Here is a 26,159-nt window from a genome sequence, read left to right as displayed (position 1 = left end):
CGATGTCCAGTTTTGTGCCTTTTCAGCAATCCATTATGACCTTCAAATGAGTATCAATACCACAACAATAATTCCATGTAAACTTTAGCAAAACTGTTCTAAAACAGATTCTCTCACCTTCATCTCAGCTCCTACTATTCCAATCTTTACCAGTAGAATCGTGGAATAGAATCATAGAATCTCTACAGTGCAGTAGGAGACCATTCAGCCCATCAAGTCTGCAGTGACCCTCCAAAAGATCATCCCAGCCCCTGCCCCTCCCCGCAACCCAGCACATCCACCATAGCTAATCCACCTAACCTACACACTAGGGGCAATTTAGCATGGCTAATCCACCTAACCTACACACTAGGGGCAATTTAGCGTGGCTAATCCACCTAACCTACACACTAGGGGTAATTTAGCATGGTTAATCCACCTAACCTACACACTAGGGGTAATTTAGCATGGCCAACTCAAATAACCTGCACATCTTTAAAGTGTGAGAGGAAACTAGAGTACCTGGAGGAAATCCATGCAGACATGGACAGAACGTGTAAACTCCACGCACAGTCACCCAAAGCCACAATCAAAGATTGACCCATCGTTCTGTGAGGCAACAATGCTGCCCTATTGTAGGTGTGACTCTATATTTATTAGAAATAGAATACAAGGGGATTGAAGTCACTCTTCAGCGTCACAAGGCTGCAGTTGGACCACAGCTGGAGCACTGACAGCACTTCTGGGAGCCACATCTTCAAAAGGATATTGGCTTTGGAGGGAGTGCAGGTAGATGTAGCAGGGTGATACCTGGACTCCAAAGGTTAATCCATGAGGAGAGATTTAGCCTGGAATTTAGAAAGTTAGGAGTGACTTGATAAAAATATTCAGACAATTAAGAGAAAAGGATGGAGCAGGTTGGGAGAAACTATTTCTGCTCATGAGGGAGCCTAGGGCATGATCAATAAATTGGGGCCAGAATTTTCAGTAATGAAAATAGGAAACATTTCTACATGTAAAGGATGGTAGAAGTTTGGAAGTCTGCAAATGGTTATTGATGCTCAGTCAACTGTTAATATTAAAACTGAGATTGCAAGATGTTTTTGTCAGCCGAAGATATGAAGGATATGTTGCAGAGGCAGGTAAATGAAGTTACATTACAGATCAGCCTTGAACTCAACTAAATGGCCTGCTCTCATCCTGTATTCCACTGGCATAAAGAACATACTTCAAAATGGCATTCTCCATGAGCCCAGATTGTGAGAACTAGAAGATTCCAGTACTAGAGTCAGAATGTCATGTTGCAGCTTTATAAAACTTTGGTTAGGCCACACTTAGAGTATTGTGTTCAATTCTGATTGCCACATTACAGGAAGGATGTGGAGGCTTTGGAGAGGGTGCAGAAGACGTTTACTGGGATGCTGCCTGGATTAGAGGGTATGAACTATTGGAAGAGGCTGGACAAGCTAGGATTGTTTTCTCTGGAGTAGCGGAGGCTGAGGAGAGATCTGATAGAAGTCTATAAAATTATGAAAAGTATAGATGAGGTTGACAGTCAGAATCTTTTTCCCAGAATTGAAATCTCTAACACTAGGGGTCACGCACTTTAAGTAGGGGGAAAGTTCAAAGGAGATGTGAGGGGCAAGTTTTTCACACAGAGAGTGGGAGGCGGCTGGATGGCGCTGCTCGGGGTGGTGGTGCAGGCAGATAAGATAGGGGCGTTCAAGGGGGTTTTAGATAAGCACATGAATATGCAAGGAATAGAGGGATATGGACCAAGGGAAGGCAGAAGGGATTAGTTTAATTTGGCATCATGTTCAGCACAACATTGTGGGCTGAAGGGCCTGTTTCTGTGCTATATTGTTTGATGTTCTAGAGGATACCTCACAGCTGCACCCAATCCTATTCTCACCCAACAGCTACATTTCCCAGAAGAAAATCAACAGGCAGTGATCAGGAGTTAGCTCCTGAGCTTTTTTTTTTAACTTCTCTCTAGTCTGGGGTACTGAATTTCATTATAGAATTCTATATCTCTTTTGTAACGGCACAGGGAACCTGCCTCTACTTCCTGTGCCCTCTTTGAACAGGAGGCTTGGCATGTGCTGCTTTCCTGAAGAACAGCAAAGAGAGAACATGATTTATAGTAACGTAGTGCCTTTCACCACCTCAGGACAGCCCAAGGCACTTCAGCCGATAAAGTATTTTTGAAGTCGCTGTTATAATTTAGAAAATGTGGCAGCCAATTTTCCACAGCAAGGTACCACAAACAACAAGGAGGCAAGTGATCAAATAACCTTGGGATTTTTTTAGACATTGTTTGAGGGATAAATAATGACCAGAAAACAGGTAAGAACTGTCTGCTTTCTTTGAAGTAGTACCACTGGAATTTTTATCTCCACCTCAGAGGACAGCCAGAGTTTAAAGTTTATTTTTAAAGTAAGCTTACATTAATACTGCAATGAAATTAAAATGCTCTAGTCACTACACTCCAGTGCCTGTTTGGGTACACTAAGAGCCAACTGAGCATGGCCTATCCACCTAACCCACACATCTCTGGACTGTGGGAGGAAGAGGGGGCACCCGGAGAAAACCCATGCAGACACGGGGAGAATATGCAAACTCCACATAGACAATGACCTAAGCCGGGATTTGAACCCGGGTCCCTGGCGCTGTGAGGCAACAGTGCTAACCATTATATAGAACATTACAGTGCAGTACAGGCCCTTCGGCCCTCGATGGTGTGCCAACATGCAATCTAAAGCCCATCTAACCTACACTATTCCAACATCATCCATATGTTTATGCAATGACCATTTAAATGCTCTTAATGTTGGCGAGTCCACTACTGTTGCAGGCAAGGCATTCCACATCCTTACTACTCGGTATGGTGACTACTATGTCACCATGCTGCCCCTGGATTTATCATCTTGAGTACTTTTGTGTAGTGCTGACTATTTTTCATTCACTCACAGGGATGTGGGTCTCGCTGGCTGGACCAGCATTTATTGCCCATCCCTAATTGCCCTCGAGAAGGTGGTGAAGGAGGTGCCTTCTTGAACTGCTGCAGGTGCTGTAGCGTAGGTACACCCATAATGATGTTAAGGAGAGAGCTTCAGGATTTTGACCCAGTGACAGTGAAGGAACTGTTTCTTTCTGATTGGTTCTAGGAGGCCTGGCCGCACTGATGTACACGGACACAGTGCAGACATTTGTGATCATCGCTGGAGCTTTTGTACTGATGGGATTCTGTAAGTGAATTGGTCTTTGCGCCTTTCAAACAAGGAAGGTTTAAAAACCTCACCATGTCCCCTTGATGCTTCACTAAGCTTAAACCGCTATGTTACTGAGGCATACAGAGCAGAAAAGACCCAGGTTGCATCTGGGTCTGGGCAGATAGCTGCCCTCATCCAAGACAGGGGATTGATGTGCTTAGACTCTTGTACCCATGACTTTAGGAGGAAGGAAATCAGCCAGTGCTCACACTCCTCAACAATCCTCAGGAACACCTCCTGGAAAGAGTAGTGGATGTTGATTACAAGCTGACTATGAATACTTTCCACATTTGAGTACCTTGCTCGTACTATCAAGGCTCCTATAGGAATGTGGTGAGACATCAGAGGGTGTTCAATTCTTCTGGAACCTGTATCCAGAGAGAGTCTGCAACTTCGGGTGAGGATGGGAGAAAACTGAGAGAAGAAGACAGGCCTCTCTAGCTCTATAAGTCCATCTTCATCAACACAACAAAAATAATGCTATTCACTTTCATCATGTTGTTTGGGACCGTTCATGTTTGTCACGGTTCAGGATGCTTTGGGCCTTTTTCCACAGATTAGAATTGGACTTGAACAGATTTTAATAGGTGTGCTGAACAAAAGTTAACTAAAACGCACTCACCTCTCAACAGACTCCCATGTTGACTATTGGAACATTGGTCGGTAGGCAGCATTTAAGATGCAGTGTGGTCAATTGTTTTTGTACAGATGCCAAGCAATGGCTAACAAAACTCTGTTGGTGTTTGAAAAGCTTTAGGCATCAATACTAGCAGCAAATGAGGTCCCAGGACAGGCAGCAGTCTATCCTTTAAAGTTGAACAACCGACCCCAATGTTATGTATATTTTGACTACGGTGAAATGAAGCAGCTTACAATGGAACTGAACACCCTCTCCTCCAGTAATAACACAGGCCTCCGCCTTCAGAATGATTAAAGGAGTAAATATACTCAAGATATGGAGAACCAGAACACAAGAACATTTTGTTGTTAAATCCCTGGGTCTAATAGATATCACGCAGTGGGAGTCAAAATCCATTAGCATCAACTGCTGGAGGAAGGAGTTGACATCTTTAAACCTAAGTGGGATTGGATAGTAAATGGGATGAAGAATATGATCCCTCTTTAATGGATTAGTGTTGTGGTGGGAGAAACTGCTGCGTGGGTGCATTGGAGCTCAATGTTGGAATCACTATAATCATTAATTTACACAACTGGTGTGTACTCAGAAACTTAATGCAAAGTGATCAAATTTGCACATTATCTCAAACTAAATGGGGCAGTGGAATCAAAAGGGGCAATTTAGAAATTACAAAATGAACTGAACAATGAATGGAGGAAGGCAGAACAATGACAGAAGATATTTAAAGTCTAATTATTAATGTCACAAGCAGGTTTACATTAACACTGCAATGAAGTTCCTGTGAAAATCCCCCAGTTGTCACACTCCAGCGCCTGTTCGGCTACACTGAGAGAGAATTTAACATGGTCAATGCACCTAACCAGCATGTCTTTCAGACTGTAGGAGGAAACTGGAGGAAGCACACGCAGACTCAGGGTGAATGTGCAAATTCTGCACACGACAGTGACCCAAGCCGGGAATTGAACCCGGGTCCTTGGAGCTGTGAGACAGCAATGCTAATCACTGTGCCACCATGAAGAGAACTGTGAAGTGCTGAAGGAAAAATAATTGGTGGGCATACTGTTTGGATTGCTTGGAAATATCTAAGGAAAAAGCTGAAGAAATCTAGAAGCCGCAGCAGATGTGAGATCCAAGCATGAACAGCCAATGAAGAGCAGCATTGAGGAAAACCCACAGAATGTTGAAGTGCATCACTGTAGAAAGTCAGACAAGGTCATTGTGATCAAACTAGACAGTGGATTTCCTGTCCAATTCTGGTCGCCAAAAAAAAAGAGATACTTAGGCACTGGAGGCAATGTAGGAAAGAGCTATGAGATTCTGAAGCCTAACCCCAGTCAGAGAGGTCTGAGTTATAAAGAACAAAGAACAAAATCAGCCCGGGAAACAGGCCCTTCAGCCCAACGAGCCCGCGCCGCCATCTCAACACCACCAGTCCCCCTCTCCACCCACGACCCCTGTCTAATGTTTTATGGCCATCCAGATTGAGGGAAACTGATTTAGGGACACTTTATTCCTGCCAATCAGCCTAACAGCACATCTTTGGGGTGTGGGAGGAAACCGGAGCACCCGGAGAAAACCCACACAAGCACAGGGAGAATGCGCAAACTCCCACAGACACCGGCCCAAATCCATGTGTCTGCACAGCAAACAGTGATAGTCACTGAGCTGTCGTCTTGCCCAGTATCTGGTCCAGTTTAGGCACACACTAACGACATGAAGCACTAGTTATAGGGAAAGGTAGACATTTCTCATAATAACCTGTAGATTTCTGTTCCATTTTCCACAGCTTTCTATGAAGTTGGGGGCTACCAGGCTTTATTTGCCAAGTACAAAGATGCTGTGCCACGTCTTCATGATACATTAAATCCTCTCCGTTATAACATCTCTGATAAATGTTACCTCCCTCGTGCTGACTCATACAACCTCCTGCGAGATGCCATCAGTGGTGACCTACCCTGGCCAGGATTAATCTTTGGCATTACCATCATTGGAGTTTGGTTCTGGTGTAGTGACCAGGTAGGTTGCTGACTGACCACTGATCCACAGCTCTCAACAATTACTTTAAAAAAAGAACATAAATAAGAGAACACAGTTTTCCAAAAAATTCCCCAAAACCGGAGCAATCCATGCCAACCTGTTCAGTGCGGACAGGCCTATAAGCGTCCCACACTCAGTAATTTTTTGGGAGTGTGTTGAGTTGGGCACCGTTCTGGGAAGTTCGGGGCCGAAACACGCCAGTGACCCCATCTAAAAAGTGATTGGGCGCAATCTCACAATGCACTGGAAGACTCTCTTCCACTCCACGGATATTGGGAACCACCTCCTGCCTCATTAGAGACAAGTTTCCCCAACCCGTCCCTGACACGGATGCCATATTGGAGCATTGGGGCCCTCCCAATGGGTCCCCCTGCTTGATCCCTGCATGCTCCACCCCTTCATGTCCCTCCACCATGTCATAGATCCCTGTCATGGTCCCTCTGTCATAACCCCCCATTCAGATCCCACCCCCACTCAGGCCCTACCCACTCAGGCTCCACTCCCTTTGTACTGTGCCTGACTCATTGGCAGTGCCCAACTGTATGCTAGATGGGCAGTGCCAGATGAGTACTGCCCAGCCAAGTCCACAACCACCCAGGGGCTTTAATGGCCTCCCCAGCGTGGCCATCACACCTGGTCCAATTGTTGAGACCAGTACTGATTGTCACCAACGCCCAAGAGTCTGAAAACTCCAGGAGCTGGGAGAATTTGGCATTGAATGGGCTAAGCATATCTAAATGCTACTTTAAACCTGCTAATCAGAAAGGGCACAATTGGGTTTCTGTCAGTAGAAAGGCAGCAGGATGATTGCAAAACATTTGGTGGTAGGTACATAACCCGTTTTTAGGCCCGCTCACAATTTTCTGGGATTGGCGCAACCTGCACTATGCACAGTGAGGCCAGAAAGTCGCACCATCCACATGTTAGTTATGCTGCCCTTTCACCTCTGCAACTGAGATTTGAATCCAGCCGCAGGGAATCACAGTTTTCATGAGGTAAACCGTCCTCTCAGCTCAGAAAGATGGAATCGGTGTTTCCATTCTTTGTTAGCTGAGCATATTATTTCACTTTACAGTATCAGCATAGTCTCTATAACTAATATCAAATGCTCATTCAGGTTTGATAAAATAAAAATATATTTGAGCGGGACTGAACAGACACTGTTACAATTATGAGGTTTCTAGAATTGTTATATTTTGTAACTATTGTCTTTACTTTAAGGTAAAATGAAGGGGGTTGTGTGATTTGTTCTGAAGTCTGTCTGACAGCAAGTCTAGGTCATTTAAATATTAGAAATTAAAGGGGCCCAGATTGTTTTATAGGGAATAAAGTGCGAAGTACGTACACTTGAAGACAATGACATTGTTTACTAACAGTGGATCGATTATGAGTCTCAAAAATCTTAGAAAAATGTTGAAAATATTAGGTTGTAAACAATAGTGCAACTGTCCATTTGATTTCCAAAATAATAGATTTGGGGCTTCAAGGATAGCTAATCAGCATTTCTACATGAATATAAGGCCCATGTGATTCACATTGCCATGTGATGGACTTTGAGAGGGGAAAGGTCTAAGATATTCCTGAGAACTCACAAGGTAAGTCTACCAAATTCTAGAGTGAGAGAGCAACTAACAGTAGCAAGATGTTCTGGGTCACCATGAAGGAACATGGGTAGGAGCTCGCACTCGATTGAAAAGACCAAAGTGAACTCTTGGGGAGCTAAGAATCACCTTGGACAGATTCTGAGACTTAAAGGACCGTATAAACTATATCTGAGAATTGTGTTTCTGGTTGTGCAAAAAGTGAGAGGGGATTTTTTTTTAATATGGTTTAAAATATACTTCACTGACAAAGATAGTGTTTGGTCAAATGTGCTTTCAGTCTTTTGTTACAATGAAAGTCTTAAAATGTGAAATCTTGTTATGTTGTCCTTTGGTCATTAATAGGAAGTTTTAATTTATTTTCAAACATTATAGAGATCTATGGAGGTCATAATGACACATTTATAAAAAGGTGATTGATAGTGAAATTTGTTAAATGGACTTTGAGGAGGAAAGGAGAGAATTTATGAAAATGGAGCTGGTCTTTAGGGAGAAGGTGCCAATGTATGTGGAATGATAACTGAAGACTGCATTCGTGATGATGGGAGGGCAGAAACATATTAATGCAGACTCAAAAGATTGGTGTATGGTGCAGGAATGCAGAGCCTCAAGAGATTGGCAAATTAGGAGGATGAAGGATGTTGCAAGATTTGAAATCAGGCACAAGGATTTAAAATTGAAGGCATAGGAGGTAATGGAGGATGATAAGGGCAGCAAAGAAGGATGATGTGCATTCAGGTGAATTATATGGTGACATTTGTCAGAACAGGGGTAAAATGTGTGAGACTATGCCCAGAAGTGATAGATGAGCCCTAAGACCAGAGGAGATATATGCCTTGAGGAAGGACAGAGGTAATGCACAGGGATTAAAGGTGAGAGCAGTAAAGATTGAATGATAGATAAGGGAGGCAGGATGTGGGTAAGAGAAGCCTGAATGAATTGGAATGTGGGTAGAGAGGAGTTTTGGAACCAACGAGAAGAGTGTTGGAATCCTCAAACCTGAGGTCACATCAGGTTTTCACCAGACTTGGAAAGTGAGGCTGGGGCAAAGGCAGGAAATATTGTGAAGGACTAAACGGCCTCAAATTTGGCATAAAATTGATAAACTCATTTTGTGAGGATGGGAAATGGGAGGTGAGGGTGAATGGGGTGATAATTACATTAAATAGTGCTCCCCCTCCAAAATCAGGGTCATTGTGCTTGATGGGACAGAGTAGATGGAATATTATCAAACCTTTGCTGTACCTCAATGCAAGGTGCTTGACAGAATAATACAGAGGGAGACTTTGAGGTTGTATCTAATCCATACTGTGCGTGCTGGGAATATCTGATGCCAGCAGTTATTTTTGAATACTCTAGGATTAACATTTGAACCCCTTCTGCTAAGATATTTCTAATAGTTGCTGCTCTACATTTCCAGGTCATCATTCAACGTTGTCTTGCTGCTAAGAACCTGACGCATGTGAAGGCTGGTTGTGTCCTATGTGGTTACATAAAACTATTGCCCATGTATCTGATGGTCATGCCAGGCATGATCAGTCGAATACTTTACCCAAGTAAGTTTTCTGAATCAAATGCCTATTTGTCCCGAGACAATTATTCTTGTTAATGGACATGGAAACCAATGCTGGTGGATTATTGAAGTGGACTTGTAGAACCCCAAATACATTATCTTCAAATACGACAACTTAAATAAATGTGGCTCACCAATACCCGCTCACCACTCAAACCCCACCCAGCCACCTGCTCACACACTCACTACCACAGAATGATATTGATGGGTTTGCATCAATTACCATCTTCAAACCTGTAACTTTCTAATCTCTGTTTTTCTCTTTGGTGGGAGCAGGGAACTTTGAACAACTTTGGGTGGCACGGTGGTGCAGTGGTTAGCACTGTTGCCTCACAGCACCAGGGACCCGGGTTCAATTCCAGCCTCGGGTGACTGCCTTTGTGTGGTGTTTGCATATTCTCCCCGTAACTGCATGGGCTTCCTCCAGATGCTCCGGTTTCCTCCCACAATCCAAAAGATGTGCAGGTTAGGTTGATTGGCCATGCTAAATTGCCTTTAGTGTCAGGAGGACTAACAGGATAAATATGTGGGGCTAGGGGTATAGGGACTGGGTGGGATTGTTGTCGGTTCAGGCTCAATGGGCCGAATGGCCTCCTTCTGCTCTGTAGGATTCTATGATCCTATGATTCTATGTTTGAAGTTCCAGTGGATCTAAGCGCTGTACCTGGTCACCTGATGTCACACCATCTGATACTGTACACAGCAGACTGGGCCCAGAGACCTGAAATACCACTCCTTTCTGTTCCCAGCTGAAGGAAATTTCAGATTTTTACTCCTATGACAGGAGATGCACGTGGCTCCTTGTGCAGGATTCAAATTAATAAAAATCTACAAGTCAGGGAATGGAAGTGAGGGAGGAACTCAGGAAATGGTACTGAGCAAATTATCGGAGCTGCAGGCTGAATAGAACCCTGGTCCTAATGGACTTCACCCAGGGTCTTATAAGAAATGATTAGTGAAATAGCTGATGCTTTGGTTTTAATTTCCCCAAACCCTCTAGATTCAGGGAATGTCCCATTAGATTAGAAGATAGCAATTGTAACTCCATTATTTGAATAGAAAGGGAGACCGAAAGCAGGAAACTAAAGGCCAATTAGCTTAATATCTGTCATGGGGAAAATGTTAGAGGCAATTATTAAAGAAGCTACAGAAAGGCACTTGGATAAGTTCAAGCTGATCAGGCAGAGGCAACATAGTTTCATGAAAGGGAAATCATGTTTAACCAACTTACTGGAGTTCTCGGAAGAATTAACATGTGCTGTGGTTAAAGGGGAACTGGTGGATGTACTGGACTTAGATTTCTAGAATGCATTTGATAAGGTGCCACATCAAAGGTTACTGTGGAAAATAAAAGCCCATGTTATAGGCATAACATGTTGGTAAGGATGGAGGATTGACTAGCTAATAGAAAGCAGAAAGTAAGCATAAATAGGTCTTTTTCAGGTTGGCAAGATGTAACAAGTGGTGTGTCACAGGGATCAGTGCTAGAATCTCAACTGTTTACAATTTATATAAATGACTTGGATGAAGGGATGAATGGGATGGTTGCCAAGTTTGCTGATGACACAAGAGTAGATAGGAAAGTAAGTTGTCAAGAGAGTGTAACAAGGCTACAAGAAAATATAGATAGGTTAACTGAGTGGGCAAAGTTCTGGCAAATGGAGTATAATGTGGGAAAATGTGAAATTGTTCATTTTGGCAAGAAGAATAAAAGGGAAGCATATTATCTAAATGGCAAGAGATTGCAGAGCTCTGAGTAGGAGAGGGATGTGGGTGTCTTAGTGCCTGAATAACAAAAGCAAGTAATTAGGAAAGCCAACAGAATGTTATCATTTATTGTGAGGGGGATTGAATACAAAAGTAGGAAAGTTATACTTCAGTTATACAGGGTACAAGTAAGACCATATCTGGATAACTGTGTACAGTGTTGGTCTCCTTATATTTGGAAAGATGTTAATGCATTTGGAAGCAGTTCAGAGAAGGTTTACCTGACTAATACCTGGAATGGGTGGATTGTCTTACAAGGAAAGGGTGGACAGGTTTAGCTTGCATCTGCTGGAGTTTAGAAAATAAGCAGTGACTTGATTGAAACATATTGGGCAGGAATTTCCAGCTGCACTCACCCCTAGACCAAAAAATCCTGCCTTGAGTCAACAGACCTTTGAATGGCCTGCCCCACCCGCTACAATGCCCAGGGTGGGTAGGACGGGCATATTTCACCCATAAGGCCCTGAGGGATCTTTACAGGCTGGATGTGCCAAGGATGTTCCCTTATGGGGAATCTAGAACTAGAGGGGTCACTGTTTAAAAATAAGGGACCAGTCTTTGGAACTCTGTTCCCGAAAAGGTGGTGGAAGCAGAGACTCTAAATATTTTTAAGGCAGAGGTGAATAGATTCTTGGTAAGCATGGGGTTAATAGTTTACTGGGGGTTAGTGGGATGTAGATTTGAGCTTACTATCAGATCAGAAATGATCTTATTAAATGGCAGAGCAGACTTGGATGTCCAAATGGCCTACTCTTGCTGTGTGCCCCACAGGAATTAGAAGTGCAGAGTTAAGATGCTACGCTGGAAGCTTTCAAAGTAGCTGATTTGGAAGCTGTTTTGCCTTTACCTCTGTGGATCAGTGAGGTGGAAAATGGTTGCTGGCAAGGCTTGGGGAAGTGACAAAAGTGACAGAAGTGATATACATGGTAAATAGAGGAAGCAGCAAGCTACAAACAGAGATAACGGATCAAATTGAAGTTCTGTAGTCCTGCCACATCTTATTGTGATTGGCACAGGCAAATTAAACAACTAATCAGAAAAAGAATCTCCCTCCCCATCCTCAATGGGCAAATCCCACACGTCAGGGCAAAAACGAAGCAGAAGCATTTGCAAACATCTTCAGCCTGAAGTGTCAAGTGCATCATTTATTTTGACTTCCTCCTAAGCATCCCACCCTCCCCCACCATCATCAATGTCAGTATTCAGTTGATTTGATTCACTTTATATGATGTCAAAAAATGGCAGAAGGCACTGGACGCCACAAAGGCTGTGAGCCCTGACAACATCCTAATATTACTGAAGGTTTGTTTGTGCTCCCAAACTAACTGTGCTGCAGGTTATTTCATTCAGCTACAACACTGCCATCTGCCTGACAATGTGGAAAAGTGTTCAGGTATGTCCCAGCCACAAAGATCACACACTTTAGAAACACATTTCTCTAGGAAAGCACTATAAAAATGATCCCTAAGAGTATAAAGAAGCAGGATGAATCCAATCCAGCCAATTGTCGCCACAGCCTCCACTCCATCATCAGCAAATAAGATGTCATTGACAAGACCCCCAAAGAGGCACTTACTCTGCCATGACCTGCACACCCACGCACGCACAGTTTGGGTTCCTCTAAGACCACTTGGCGCCAAACCTCATTACAGCCTTAGTCCAAAAATGGGCAAAAGAGCTGAATTACGAAGGTGAGGTAAGATGCCCGCCCATGGCATCAAGGCAGCATTTGACCAAATGCGGCACCAAAGAGCCTGAGCAAAATTGAGGTCAAGGGGAACTGGAAGGAAAACTCTCCATTGTTTGAAATCATATAATTTCTGTGGCTCCAAGAGGAGATCAGAGGTTGCAAATCCTGTGGCCAATAACTCACGTCCTAACTCTATAAGGTTATCACCCCACCCACCCACCATGGAATCAAAGCGGGCGAGGAGGAGACAACGGAAATGTCCGTTGACCTCAGGTGGGAATTTCCAGTCTCACTTGAGCAAGGCTGTAAAATCCCATCCTATGCAGCTACAAGGCACAAGCCAGGAGTGTGATGGAATACGCTTCACTTGCCTGGATGAGTGCAACTCCAACAACACTCAAGAAGTTCGACATTGTCCAGCTCAAAGCAGGCCTTTTGGTTGGCACCCTATCCACCACATTAAACATTCATTCCTTCTACCATTTGTGTGCAGTGGCAGCAATGTGTACCATCTACAAGATGCAGTGTAAGTTGCCAAGGTTCCTTTGCCAGCATATGATCTCTACCATTCGGAAATGCAAGGGCAGTAAATTTGTGGGAGCACCATCAACTGAAAGTTTCTCTCCATGTCGCACACCATCCTGACTGGAATTATTTCACCGTTCCTTCACTGTCGCTGAGTCATAATCCTGGAATTCCCTCCCTAACAGCACTGTAGACATCATATGTGGTTGTTCTCTACCATTCTAAGGGCAATTAGGGAAGGCCAATAAATGCTGGCCTTGCCAGTGATGCCTACATCCCATGCATGATAAGAAAGATGACCAGCTATCCCAGCAAGAATTTAAACTGGCTCATTAGAACCAGTACTTTAATTTTAAAACAATAAAAATCTGATTTCTAAAGAATCTTGAACTATATCTCCTTTGTTACAGCATTAGCAACTTAAACATAAGAACATAAGAAATAGGAGCAGGAGTAGGCCATCTAGCCCTTCGAGCCCTTTGAAAGTTCCACTTTCCCGCTTTCTCCCCATAACCCTTAATCGCCTTGTCTGTCAAAAACCTATCTACCCGTGTCTTAAATATATTTGGCGAGGTAGCCTCCACCACTTCAACGGGCAGAGAATTCCAGAGATTCACCACCCTTTGAGTGAAGAAGTTCCTCCTCAACTCCGTTCTAAACTGCACCCCCCCCCCCCATTATCTTGAGGCTGTGCCCTCTAGTCCTGTTGTCCTTTCTGAGCAGGAAGAATCTCTCTACCTCTACCCTATCCATCCCTTTCATTATCTTATACGTCTCTATAAGATCCCCCCTCATCCTTCTGAACTCCAACGAGTACAGACCCAGTCTATTTAGTCTCTCTTCATAGTCTAACCCCCTCATCTCCGGTATCAGCCTAGTGAACCTCCTCTGCACTCCCTCCAAGGCCAAAATATCCTTGCACAAGTGCAGCGACCAAAACTGCACACAGTACTCCAGCTGCAGCCTCACCAGTGCCCTGTACAGTTGCAGCAAGACCTCCCTGCTTTTATATTCTACCCCCCTCGCTATAAAGGCCAGCATCCCATTCGCCTTCTTGATCACCTGCTGCACCTGCAGACTGGGTTTTTGCAACTCATGCACAAGGACCCCGAGGTCCCTCTGCACCGTAGCATGCTGCAGCTTTTCGCCCTTTAAATAGTAATCTCTCCTACTATTATTTCTGCCAAAGTGCCGAACTGAATCTCCAGAGCGTCTCTGCACCAAATTGTTAACTTGAAATTTGAATCATCACAGTTCTTCTTGTAATCTCAATTTCTCATTATGTTTCTCTCCACCCTGAATACGTCATAGCAGAAGCTTCAGTATTTTGTCCAGAAACTTGTTTTGGAAACAGTAAAGGGGGATTTTGCCAAGGATGGGGATAAATCTCACTTGCAACTTAAAAGGAGACTTAGTCAGTATCTAATCTAGGGCAGCACGTGGCAGAGTGGTTAGCACTGCTTGCCTCACAGTGCTAGGGATCTGGGTTCAATTCTCGGCATTGGGTCACTGTCTGTATGGAGTTCATATGTTCTCTCTGCGTCTGTGCAGATTTTCTCCGGGTGCTCTGGTTTCCTCCCACAATCTGAAAGATATACTGGTTAAGTGGATTTCCCATGCTAAATTCTCCCTCAGTGTACCTGAACAGGTACGGGAGTGTGGTAACTAGGGAATTTTGACAGTAAGTTTGTTGCAGTGTTAATGTAAGCCTACTTGTGACTAATAAATAAACTTTAACTTTAAGCTGTTCTTAACCTGGGACTGTTCAACAGGACAATGTAGAGGAGCCTTTGTTCTGTATGTGAACTGCGCCAACTTTAACCTGGCAATATTTGATGGGGTAGTGATCTTTATTCTGCCTAACTAATGCTAATAGTTGATCAGCTTCTGATGCAATATGCCAATCTTAATAGGGTACATTTGTACAGTGGTCCTTAATACTGTGGGGAGTCTGTGGGTCCATGGGGGTCTGTGAGACATTTTTAAGGGGACCAAGTTGGACACAGAATTCTGGGGAAAATCATACCAATTGGTCAACTGAGTATTAATCACCAAGGCAAGGTGACTAGTGAACCCTCAAATGGCTTTGAACCCCACAGTTTAACAGATCATCCTCGATAGGTTTTTAGAACTGCCACCTGATTTCCAGTGGCCTGTTAGGATTTGTTCAGGTATCAGTGCGTCCCTTTTTCCTGGCTTGCCCTGGCCACCCAGCCTGTGGATTTATCCATTTTACTACAGTCACAGCAGCCACACAGGATTGCCCTGCTCGCCGTCCCCTCTCACACCTCCTAACCGTCCGCTCCCCACCCCCCCCATCCCCCCTCCCACACACACCTTAGTAAGTAAGCCCCTTCACCAGCTATCATCTATCCAGAAGAGATCCAGTGTTCTGACCCAAAGTGATTACTGGAAAATTAGCCCTGGTGCAGTCAGTCCAGAAATGGAGTCAACATTTCATCACCTTTCCTTCCTCAGCTGGGGAGAATGCAGCCAAATAGCATGTGACAGAGCCAACCATGCAACAAGACAATTCCAGAGAACACTGTGCTTGGAGCTCCTCAACAATATATCTCTGACTATAGTTATGTTAATTGGGTAGGAAGGGGTAATGCACAAATAGAACCCATTGACCTAGGTCATTTGAGGCTCTTACCCACAGAGGGCAGTATTCTTTTCAGGAAGGCACTTGATTAATCATTTCCCATTTCAGATTCTTTTCAGTTTGTGATTAACCACTTCCCCTGCCTTTTGTTAACTTCTGAATGTTTTGGTTTATTTTTTCCTTTTTTATGACTAACTATTTCCCATTTGTATTTTGTCTCTGCAGGTATTATTCTATTCTCAGATTTCACACTGTTTACCAATTTTTACAGCTTTTCCCAGGTTTGCAGTTAACCATTTCCCTTATCAGACTAAATTACTGAATATTTATTTCCAATTTTTTTGGTTAATTAATTCCCCATTTTTCACTAATTCTGTTGACAATGCCACCATATATCACTATGGGGCAGCATGGTGGTAGAGTGGTTAGCACTGTTGCCTCACAGCATCAAGGATCCGGGTTCGATTCCCAGCTTGGGTCACTGTCTGTGCTGAGTTTGCGCATTCTCCCCATGTCTGCATGGGTTTTCTCCCGGATGCTCCAGTTTCCTCCCAGAGTCCAAAGATGTGTTGATTAGGTGCTTTGGCCATGACAAATTGCTCCTCAGTGTAGCCGAACAGGCGTTGGAGTGTGGCGACTAGGGAATTTTCACAGTAACTTCATTGTAGTGTGAATGTAAGCCTACTTGTGACTAGTAAATAAACTAAACATATCTTGTCAAAATTTTTGATCAGCAACAACAGCAAACGTTATGTTGAGCAAACAAAAAGACTAATTGATAAATGTTTAATTGAACAGTTAATTTTTATACAGGAAAATTACTCCTGCAGTGTTACATGGGGGTCTGCGGAAATTTTTATTACAGGGAGGACAAGCCTCAGAAACAAAAAAGGTGAAGGATCCTTGAATTTGAAGATATTAATTAGGGACAAATTTGGAAAACCCATGAGACTCATTCTAATGCTTCAGTTTTTTCCCACAGATGAGGTTGCGTGCGTTGTACCAGAGGAATGTGAATTAATCTGCGGCACTCCAGTTGGCTGTTCGAACATTGCTTACCCAAAGCTGGTGGTTGCACTGATGCCCAATGGTAAGTAATAAATCCAAGCTCCAAATAGCTCATCATCCATACTTCCTCTTCCCTGTATCCTCTCTCAACTCAAAATTTATCTTTGGTTTTTTTTGAAATGTTTTGTAAAGTTGGACATCTGTTCTCTGCTCCAGAGATACATTAAGGAGGGCCGTAGTTGGAAATTAATCTGTGGCCTTCTCTATCACTAAAGCTCTTTCATAGAATCCCTACAGCGCAGAAGGGGGCCATTCAACCCATCAAGTCTGCACCAACTACAATCCCATCCAGGCTCTATCCCCATAACCCCACAGATTTACCCCCCAGATCCCTCTGACCTATGCATTCCAGGACTCTAAGTGGCAATTTAGCATGGCCAATCAACCTAACCCACACATCTTTGTGGGAGGAAACTGGAGAACCCAGAGGAAATGCACACAGTCATCAGGAAAACATGCAGACTCCACACAGGCAGTGACCCAAGCCAGGAATCAAACCCATATCCCTCAATCTGTGAGGCAGCAGTGCTAACTACTGTGCCACTGTGTCACCCTTTCTCAACTATACTATTATCTTTACTTTATGCTTGCACTGAGCTGTATTGATTCTGCCTGTGCAGTTTGACATGGAAGCAATTGCTCTTAAAACCATTCGTTAAGAACTCTCTCCAAGATGCTGCCAGATCTACTGAATGTTTACTGCACTTTCTGCTTTTATTTATTGGAAGCTTTTTATTTGATTGATTTCTTATTAATGGTGGACCATGTAAATTCTTTACTTGCCTTTTATTAGTTTTTTTCCATTTTGAATGTGTCTCCTGCATTTGCTAAGTCTTTTTCTCCTTCAATTTACAGTGTGTCTTGCTATGTTACTTTGGATGGCACAGTGGCACAATAGTTAGCATTGCTGCCTCACAACACAGGGACCCGGGTTCAATTCAATTCCGGCCTCGGGTAACTGTGTGTGTGGAGTTTGCGCATTCTCCCCATGTCTACGTGAGTTTCCTCTGGGTGCTCCGGTTCCTCCCACACTCCAAAGATGTGCAGATTAGGTTGATTGGCCATGCTAAATTGCCCCTTAGTGTCAGGGTGATTAGCAGGGTAAATACACAGGGTTACAGATTTAATGGGCTGGGTGGGATTGTTGTCTGTGCAGGCTTAATGGGCTGAATGGCCTCCTTCTGCACTGTAGGGATGCTATGAACCTGCATATCTTTGGAATGTGGAAGGAAACTGGAGCGCCCAGAGGAAACCCACACACCACTGGCTCTGCAGGCATTGACCACCTCTTTCCTCAGTGGACATGTGCAAGGGAGGTTATCCCATCATGGGGAAAATCGCAGTTGATCATGATCTCTCCTCAGCCAATATTGACAAATGGAACACTTTCCAGCAGGAGCCACTGGACAATGATCAGGAGCAAATTCTTATCGTATCCCCACACAAAGTCACTGGAGCCAATTGTAATGCCCTTCCACATAGCTTAAGCAAGACTGAGACCATGGCATAGGTACTTTGACCTTTCCCAATCTGCCTGGTATAGCTTCTCATTGAGATAAACTTGCTCATTCTCTAACTTACATTCATTTTTTTCAGAGAAACTCAAACCAGAAACTCCTAATTTCCCCTCTCTAATAATTCACTAATTATTAAAATCCAAATTTGCTGCCACCATATTAATACTCCCAAACTTACATCAGCCTCTGATATTTTCTTAATCTCAGTCATGTTTTCTGGACTTTGGCTTTCTACTTATGTTTTAACTCTAAATGGAAATTGGAGATCTCCTCTACATATTTTACTCTTTCCACCGTGTTTCCTGTGTATATTCCACTGCTATCAGTGGAATACAATAAACAGCTTTGGTCTTCTTTCATATCTCCCATTGTTCCCCAGTGTGTGCCCTCTACAGATCTCCCCCTTCCCCAGTGTGTCCCCTCTATAGATTTCAATATTCCCCAGTGTGTCTCCTCCATAGATCTCCCTGTTCCCCAATGTGTCCACTCTAGATCTCACTGTTCCCCAGTGTGTCTCCCCATAGAATTTACTGTTCCCCAATGTGTCCCTCTATAGATCTCACCATTCCCCAGTGTGTCTCCTCTATAGATCTCAACGTTCTTCAGGGTGTGGTCTCTATAGATCTTCTTGTCCCCCAGTATGTCCCTTCTGAAGATCTCAGTTCCCCAGTGTGTCCCCTGTATAGTTCTCACTGTTCTCCAGTGTGTCTCCCCTATAGGTATCACCATTCCCCAGTGTGTTCCCTCCATAGATCTCACTATTCCTCAGTGTGTCTCCTCTACTGATCTCCCTGATCGAACATGTTCCCTCTATAGATCTCACTGTCCCCCAGTGTGTCTCCTCGATAGATCTTACTGATCCCAACATGTCCTCTCTATAGATCTCAGTGTCTCTCAGTGTGCCCCCTCTATAGATTTCACTGTTCCCCAGTATGTCCCCTCTATAGATCTCACCGTTCCCCAGTGTATCTACTCTATAGATCTCTCTGTTCTTCAGTGTGTCTCCTCTATTAATCCTACTGTTGCACAATATTTCCACCAGTGTATCTTACTGTTGCCTGCCATGTCTACTCTGAATATGCCCAGCTATTCCCTAAGGTCCCAAATCCATTATCACTTGAATGTGCTGTGTGTGTCTCTGGACAGGATTACGTGGCCTGATGCTTGCCGTGATGTTAGCAGCTCTCATGAGCTCATTAGCTTCCATCTTCAACAGCAGCAGCACGCTCTTCACCATGGACATCTGGGCAAGGTTCCGGAAACAGGCTAGCAGCAAAGAGTTGATGATTGTTGGCAGGTGAGTAATCATTACCAGATCCTGGGAAATGTTTTGCAAGATAGTTGTAGACTAGAGCAGCCACGTAGCCCATCCTGAAAGATCTTAGCATTCCTGCCACCCCTCCCTTCCCCCACTCTTCAGAATCCAGCTGGTTGGTCCTTGTCATATAAATAATAATTGAACCTGAACCAGTGAAACACGCATAATTTCTTCTCTTCCTCAGGGTGTGGATTCTCTGTATTGTCGCAATCAGCATTGGATGGATCCCTGTGGTTCAGGCAGCACAGAGTGGGCAACTGTTTGACTACATCCAATCTATCACCAGCTACCTTGCACCTCCCATTGGTGCAGTTGTCCTGCTGGGTGTCTTTGTGAAGAGAACCAACGAACCGGTAAGTAGCCATTCTGATCCAGTTGAAAAGCAATTGAAAGAGTGAATTTTCATATTCATCTCTAGACTGTCCATCCATCTAAAGCTAGCATTCCGAGGTCAGATATAACACCAGTCCAATAGAAACTGAAGCTCCATCAAGCACATCCACAGTGGAATGCCTCATTCATTAAACATCCGTTAAAGACATCCAACATTTTCTGATTATTTTTGGAAGGAGGTGGTGTAGTTCTAATGACAGACCTCAGAATTTGAAATGCAGCTCAGGCATGCCAGCGTTACGCTTCTTCTCAGGGCAAAATGAGTTGTTGGCAGAACTTATCTAACCAGGAAAGATTGAGTCCACAGCCTTTATTCTAACACACTCTCAGACTGAACTCTCAGATTTGACTGAAGCGATTGCAGAACATTTTTCTCAGTTGAAGGGACGTTTGCTAAATTTGCTGATGGTGCAAAGATAGAAAAGAAAGTAAGTTGTGAAGAGAACATAAGGAGGGTACAAAGGGATACAGATAGGTTAAGTGGATGGGAAAAGACCTGGAAAACGAATACAATGTGAAATTGTCCATTTTGGTAGGAAGAGTCTAAATGGTGAGAGCTTGCAGAGCTCTGATTCCGAAAGTCTATATGTCCTGGTGTATGAATCACAAAGGGTAGGACAGCAAGTAATTAGGAAAGCTAACAGATAGATCAATTATGGGAGGAGAAGTGATTACAGAAGTAGGGAAGTTATGCTGCAGTTGTTTTAGTGAGACCACATCTGGAGTATTGTGTACAGTGTTGGGCACCTTACTTAAGGAAAATGCATTCAAAGCAGTTCAGAGAAGGTTTCCTAGACTAATACCAGAAATGGGTGGGTTGCATTATGAGGAAAGGTGGGATAGGTTAGGTTTGTATCCACTGAAGTTTAGAAGAGTAAGAGGCGATTTGATTGAAACCTTTAAGATCCCGAGGAATCTTGATTTTGTAGATGTGGAGACAATGTTCCCCCGGGTGGGAGATTCCAGTACTACAGGTTACTGTTTAAGAAAAGGGGTGCTCATTGAAGGCAGAGATGAGGAGAAATTTGTTCTCTCAGCGGAAGGTGATTTCTCTTCCAAGTGGAAGCAGAGTCTTTGAATATTTTGAAGGGAGAGGTAGCTGGATTCTTGTTTTAAAAAAGGGAATGAAAGATAATTGGGGGTTGGAAGGAGTTACAATCAGATCAGCCATGAGCTTATTTAATGGCATAGCAGACTCGAGGGGCTGAGGTGGCCTACTCCTGCTTCTAATTTATATGTAGGTATGTTCATATACCTTTCCAGCTACTTCCTTATACTCCCTCAGGTCCCCCTGTATCATCTCAGAATTATCTCCTTGTAAATGACATACAGAGTAACGCAGCCATGCCAAGCATGTCCTTTCTGTGTCCTCTGGCCCAAAATACTACACAAATTCTTTTGCATGGAAACATGTACTGTCGACATACCTTCGACTCTAATGAAACTGTCAGCTTTTAAGCTTGACTACACTTAGAGATCAAAGAAAATCATAGAATCCCTAAAGTGCAGAAGTAGGCCATTCGGCACATTTTGCACTTGTGACCATTTATGCACTCCTCCACTTAACTCTTCAATCAACAACAGGGTGAATACAACAACCAACCTTCAACATTACAATTAATTGATCCCAGAAAGTCCCCACAAGATCAATGTCCACATTGCTGTAGCGTGTGGAAGCTCCACTCTATAGTTGTACTTATGGCTTGGGATTCCCAAAGTTTCAGTGTTTGAGTAAATTAGGATTGGATTCATGCTGGAGGTGGAAGGAGAGTGCATCCATCACATTCTGATACCCAATCACTTGAAGCTGGATTCAAACATGCACTGTGATAGCCATTCCCCCTATACATGGACAATATGATCCAGTTTGCATCAGGAAATACTTGCCTGAAATAAATTACAAACTAGTTATTAGATTTGGATAGCATAGTGGCACAGGGTTCAATTCTGGTCTCAGGTCACTGTCTGTGTGGAGTTTGCATATTTTCCCTGCGTCTGCGTGGATTTCCTCCGGTTGTTCCATTTTCCTCCCACAGTCCAAAGATGTGCAGGTTAGGTTGATTAGCCATATAAATTGCCCCCTAGTGTCAAGGTAAATACATGGAGTTACAGGGATAAGGTGGGATTGTTGTCAGTGCAGACCTGATGGGCCAAATGGCCTTCTTTTGCACTATGGTATCCTATTGAATAGTAGATAATGAATTCAGCATTAGTTAGTTGTTGTTTAACATATTCAGTACTAGTTGTGAGTGGTTTCTTGTTTCTTATTCCTACAGGGTGCTTTCTGGGGCCTGATTGGGGGCCTGGCCATGGGGCTGTGTCGGATGATTGCTGAATTTGTCTACGGAACGGGCAGCTGCATCTTCCCATCCTCCTGCCCTTTCATCTTCTGTGGAATCCACTACCTGCACTTTGCAATCATCCTGTTCAGCTGTACATGTTTGCTTGTCCTGATTATCTCCTTCTGCACTTCACCGATTGATGACAAGCATGTGAGTTCTGGGGGATGGAAATGGCGGTTACCAGTTCATAATGAGTAAAGGTTGGGAATGTATTTCTCTATATTTTTACCTCATACAGTTTCTCTTTCCTTGTGTTTGTCTCTGTCTGAATTATCCCTAAGTGTGGCATGTCTTCAAGTTCCCTGTTCCTTTCTCCATGGCAACACCTCAGCCTATTGGAGTCTCTTGCCTACTAATCAGCTCCCACTTATCTCCTGGAGTAAGAATTGTAATCATTTGAAATTTGACATTCTTGTATTTGTCCTGATGAGTGCAGAATGATAAGTTTCATCATCATGTCTATCTTTTCAGCAATATTCAAGTTTTGCACTACTTAGCAACTGTACAGGAAGGATGTTGAGACAATAGAATCATAGAATCCCTACAGTTCAGAAGGAGGCCATTTGGCCCATCAGGCCTGCCCCAACAACAATCCCACTTACATACACCCTACCCTCATAACTCCATGTATTTACCCTGCTTATGCCCTTGACACTAAGGGGCAATTTATCATGGCCAATTAACCTAACCCACACATCTTTGGACTGTGGGAGGAATCTGGAGCACCCAGAGGAAACCCACACAGACACAGAAATAATGTGTAAATTCCACACAGATGGTCAATCGAGGCTGGAAACAAACAGCTTTCTGGAGCTGTGAAGCAGCAGTACTAACAACTGTGCCACCGTGCTGTCCTCAGTAGATGGGACATGTCACTGTGGATTGCTTTGCCAGAGTTATTGACTGAAGCAAGTTAAACTAACATGTAGCTATTTGATCCTCCAGTTGCATCGTCTGGTTTACAGTCTCCGCTTTAGCCGAGAGAAGAGGATTGACTTGGATATTGTGGATGAGATCAAGCCGAAGATCAAAACACAAGAAGAAGCAGAAAATGGCACCATCGACAAGCATCCAGTAACAACAGGTACTCAATCTAGAAGTCAGGAGTTACTAACACCACATGGTGGGAAGGAAAGGGAGAGAGAAGATTGTGCAAGAATTATTTAAAATGTTGAGTGAAATGAGAATTTAAAAGTATTCTCTCTATGGGCTGCCATTAGCAGCCTTTCCCCTTGTTTTTGTGACTATGATTCACCTTTCATTCCCTCACCCAATAGTATAAATATCTCCCATTTTCTATGCCTTTGAGCTTTGAGCTGGACTGTAAACATCAGCACTTTTCCCCTCTTACAGATGCTGCCAGACCTGCTGAGATTTTCCAGCATTTCTTCTTTTCATTTAAAAATATAACTTTGACTGTGAGCACAGAATTAGAGAATGATTATGATGAGTCCCTTATGAGACAAGAGATTAGAAGGAATGTGATCAGACACATAGTAACAAACGTGGATCTGAGTTCAGCTAAAGGATTGAATGTTGTGTCCAGAAACAGCTTCAAAACATTGGAAAGATTCTGTAGTACACAGAGAATGTTGTATGGAATATGATGGTTTTCTAAGCTGACGGAACCATAGAAATGTCACCTGAGGCACTCAACTAGCTAGTGAAGTAGATGATGGGGGAGGAGGTTAGATTATGCGGATGAAAGCTAAACAATCCCAGGCTGAATATACTCGGTGCCAACTGGGTGAAGTTGGGTATAAGGTGGAATCAACACCTAATGTTCGATATGGGAAGCATCATCTGAATGGATCCAATGTTCTAACTTTAGAAATGAGAAATTTTAATGCGTCCAATGTTTGAACTTTAGATTTAAACAACAACCAGTAAGCAATGCATTATTTATGTTTCATTTGTAGAACCAAAGAAAAAGAAAAATGCCTTTGTCCGTTGCTCCAGCTGGTTTTGTGGCATTAGCTCAGAGCCAGAGCCAGAGCAAACAGAAGAGGAGAAGGTAGAAGCCATGAGGAAAATGACAGACATCAGTGAGAATAAGATCTGGAGTACTGTAGTTAATGTAAATGCAATTATCATGATGTGTGTCGCCATCTTTCTGTGGGCCTTTTATGCTTAAAAATTAAAATATAGTAAGTTTATTGTCTCTCAAAACTAAAGTCTCTTAATTTAAACAATTTTACAGTTGTTGAACAGGTTTAAAGAAGGTTTTCTCCAGGGAAATCATCACACCTATTCCTTGGGCCTATATATGTTAAGCCTGTTGTTGGACCTACGGAATTTTCAAGCTATGTTCTGCCTATCTCCTTTATAGATCTAACCCAGAAAACCAGCAATAGTTCACCAATAGGTTCAAAGAAGCTTTTATCACTCACCCCACCCCGCAAAAATCTAGAAATTCAAGACCAGCCTGGACAAGTTAAAAGCAATTAGTTGCGCATACATGCTTTTTTTGATCTGTACATATGGACAGTATGTTGCCGTGGATGGCTGGAAAAGCATAAGGAACAAAAAAATTGAAGGGGAAATTCCAAGGGGAAAACACTCCTGGAAACATTTTGAATGTCTTCATTAAAATGGTGTATTTTGTTTCAGCTTTGGTTCAATTGTAACACGTGTGACACTGAGTCAAAAGGTTGTGGGTTCAAACCACACTCCAAGACTTGAACATATAATCAATACTCACAATTAAGTGTTGCATTTTAGATGAGACGTGAACCCTAATCCACATTTCTCAGTGCCTTCTCAGATAGATGTAAACAATCCAAAGTCACTATCCGAAGAAGGGAAGTGAAGTTCTGGCCAGTGCCAGAAAATTGGGTTTGATTCCTGGCTTGGGTCGTTGACTGTGTGGAGTCTGCACCCATTCCCCATGTCCTTGTGAGTTTCCTCCGGCTGCTCCGGCTTCCTCCCACAGTCCAGAAGATGTACTGGTTAAGTGCATTTGCCATGCTAAATTCGCCCTCAGTGCACCTGGACAGGCACCAGAGTGTGATGACTAGAGGATTTTCACAGTAACTTCATTGCAGTGTTAATGTAAGCCTACTTGTGACACTAAGAAATAAACTTTAAACAAAATGTATCTCTCAGTTAACCACACTAAAATAGATTACCTGACAATTATCCATTGGCCTTTGTGGAACTTTGTTAGCTGAAAATGAACTGCCACAATTCCTACATCACAAGAGTGAATTTACTTCAAAATTATTTACTTGGCTGCAAAGCATTTTGGGATTTGTGATCATAAAAGATGCTATACAAGTCTAAATCCTTATACTAGTCATTTTAAGAACTTTTGTATTTCTCAATTATTAGACTTTGAATGGAAAATCAATTTATACTTGGATTTCCAACAGAATAATGAGAAGTCTTTAATCTGAGTCACTACATTTACTCTCCCTTATTCCTAATCTCTATCCCATCTCTGCCACTCCATTAGTAACTCTATCACCTCACAAATAGAGTTTACCCCACCATGCACACCCCACTTCCAAAACCTTGAGTTCCTCTCATACTCTTCTCCCTCTCCAATCCAGTTCAATTTGTCCCCTTGCAAAACAAGAATCTTATACAGAAACAGAAAATTCTGGAAATACTCAGCAGGTCAGTTAGCATTTATAGGGAGAAAAAGAAACAGAGATTATGCTTCAGTTGTATAACCTTTCATCAAACTGAGGTAAGTTTGAAATATTTTGAGCAGGGAATCCTTTTTGTTCCTTTTTATTCGACAAGTCTGCCTCTTCAGTCTGCCACTTATCACCCCTTCACTGCCCATTGATTTCCCTCTTCCTTCTTCCCTTCATTTCTCTCTTCATTG

The 26,159-nt window shown here is 43.1% G+C and overlaps 1 protein-coding gene across 1 annotated transcript in view; it reads left to right on the top strand.

Annotated features, from left to right (window-relative positions):
• The window catches only part of slc5a2 (solute carrier family 5 member 2), a 40,819-nt gene extending 16,318 nt beyond the window's left edge, over positions 1-24,501 (top strand). Inside the window, exons 7-15 of the mRNA XM_080210934.1 lie at positions 3,147-3,227; positions 5,678-5,907; positions 8,950-9,085; positions 16,672-16,779; positions 19,421-19,571; positions 19,777-19,945; positions 22,262-22,477; positions 23,273-23,411; positions 24,247-24,501. Of these exons, the coding sequence (XP_080067060.1) occupies positions 3,147-3,227; positions 5,678-5,907; positions 8,950-9,085; positions 16,672-16,779; positions 19,421-19,571; positions 19,777-19,945; positions 22,262-22,477; positions 23,273-23,411; positions 24,247-24,461 (1,445 nt within the window). The 3' untranslated portion in view covers positions 24,462-24,501. The remainder of the gene's footprint in view (positions 1-3,146; positions 3,228-5,677; positions 5,908-8,949; positions 9,086-16,671; positions 16,780-19,420; positions 19,572-19,776; positions 19,946-22,261; positions 22,478-23,272; positions 23,412-24,246) is intronic.
• Positions 24,502-26,159: the final 1,658 nt, after the last annotated feature.

The sequence above is a fragment of the Carcharhinus amblyrhynchos genome, chromosome 23 (assembly GCF_965287045.1).
Source record: "Carcharhinus amblyrhynchos chromosome 23, sCarAmb.v2.hapA, whole genome shotgun sequence".
NCBI lineage: Eukaryota > Metazoa > Chordata > Chondrichthyes > Carcharhiniformes > Carcharhinidae > Carcharhinus > Carcharhinus amblyrhynchos.
The sequence above is the reverse complement of the archived record's forward strand: the minus strand, read 5'-3'. Positions and strand labels throughout refer to the sequence as shown.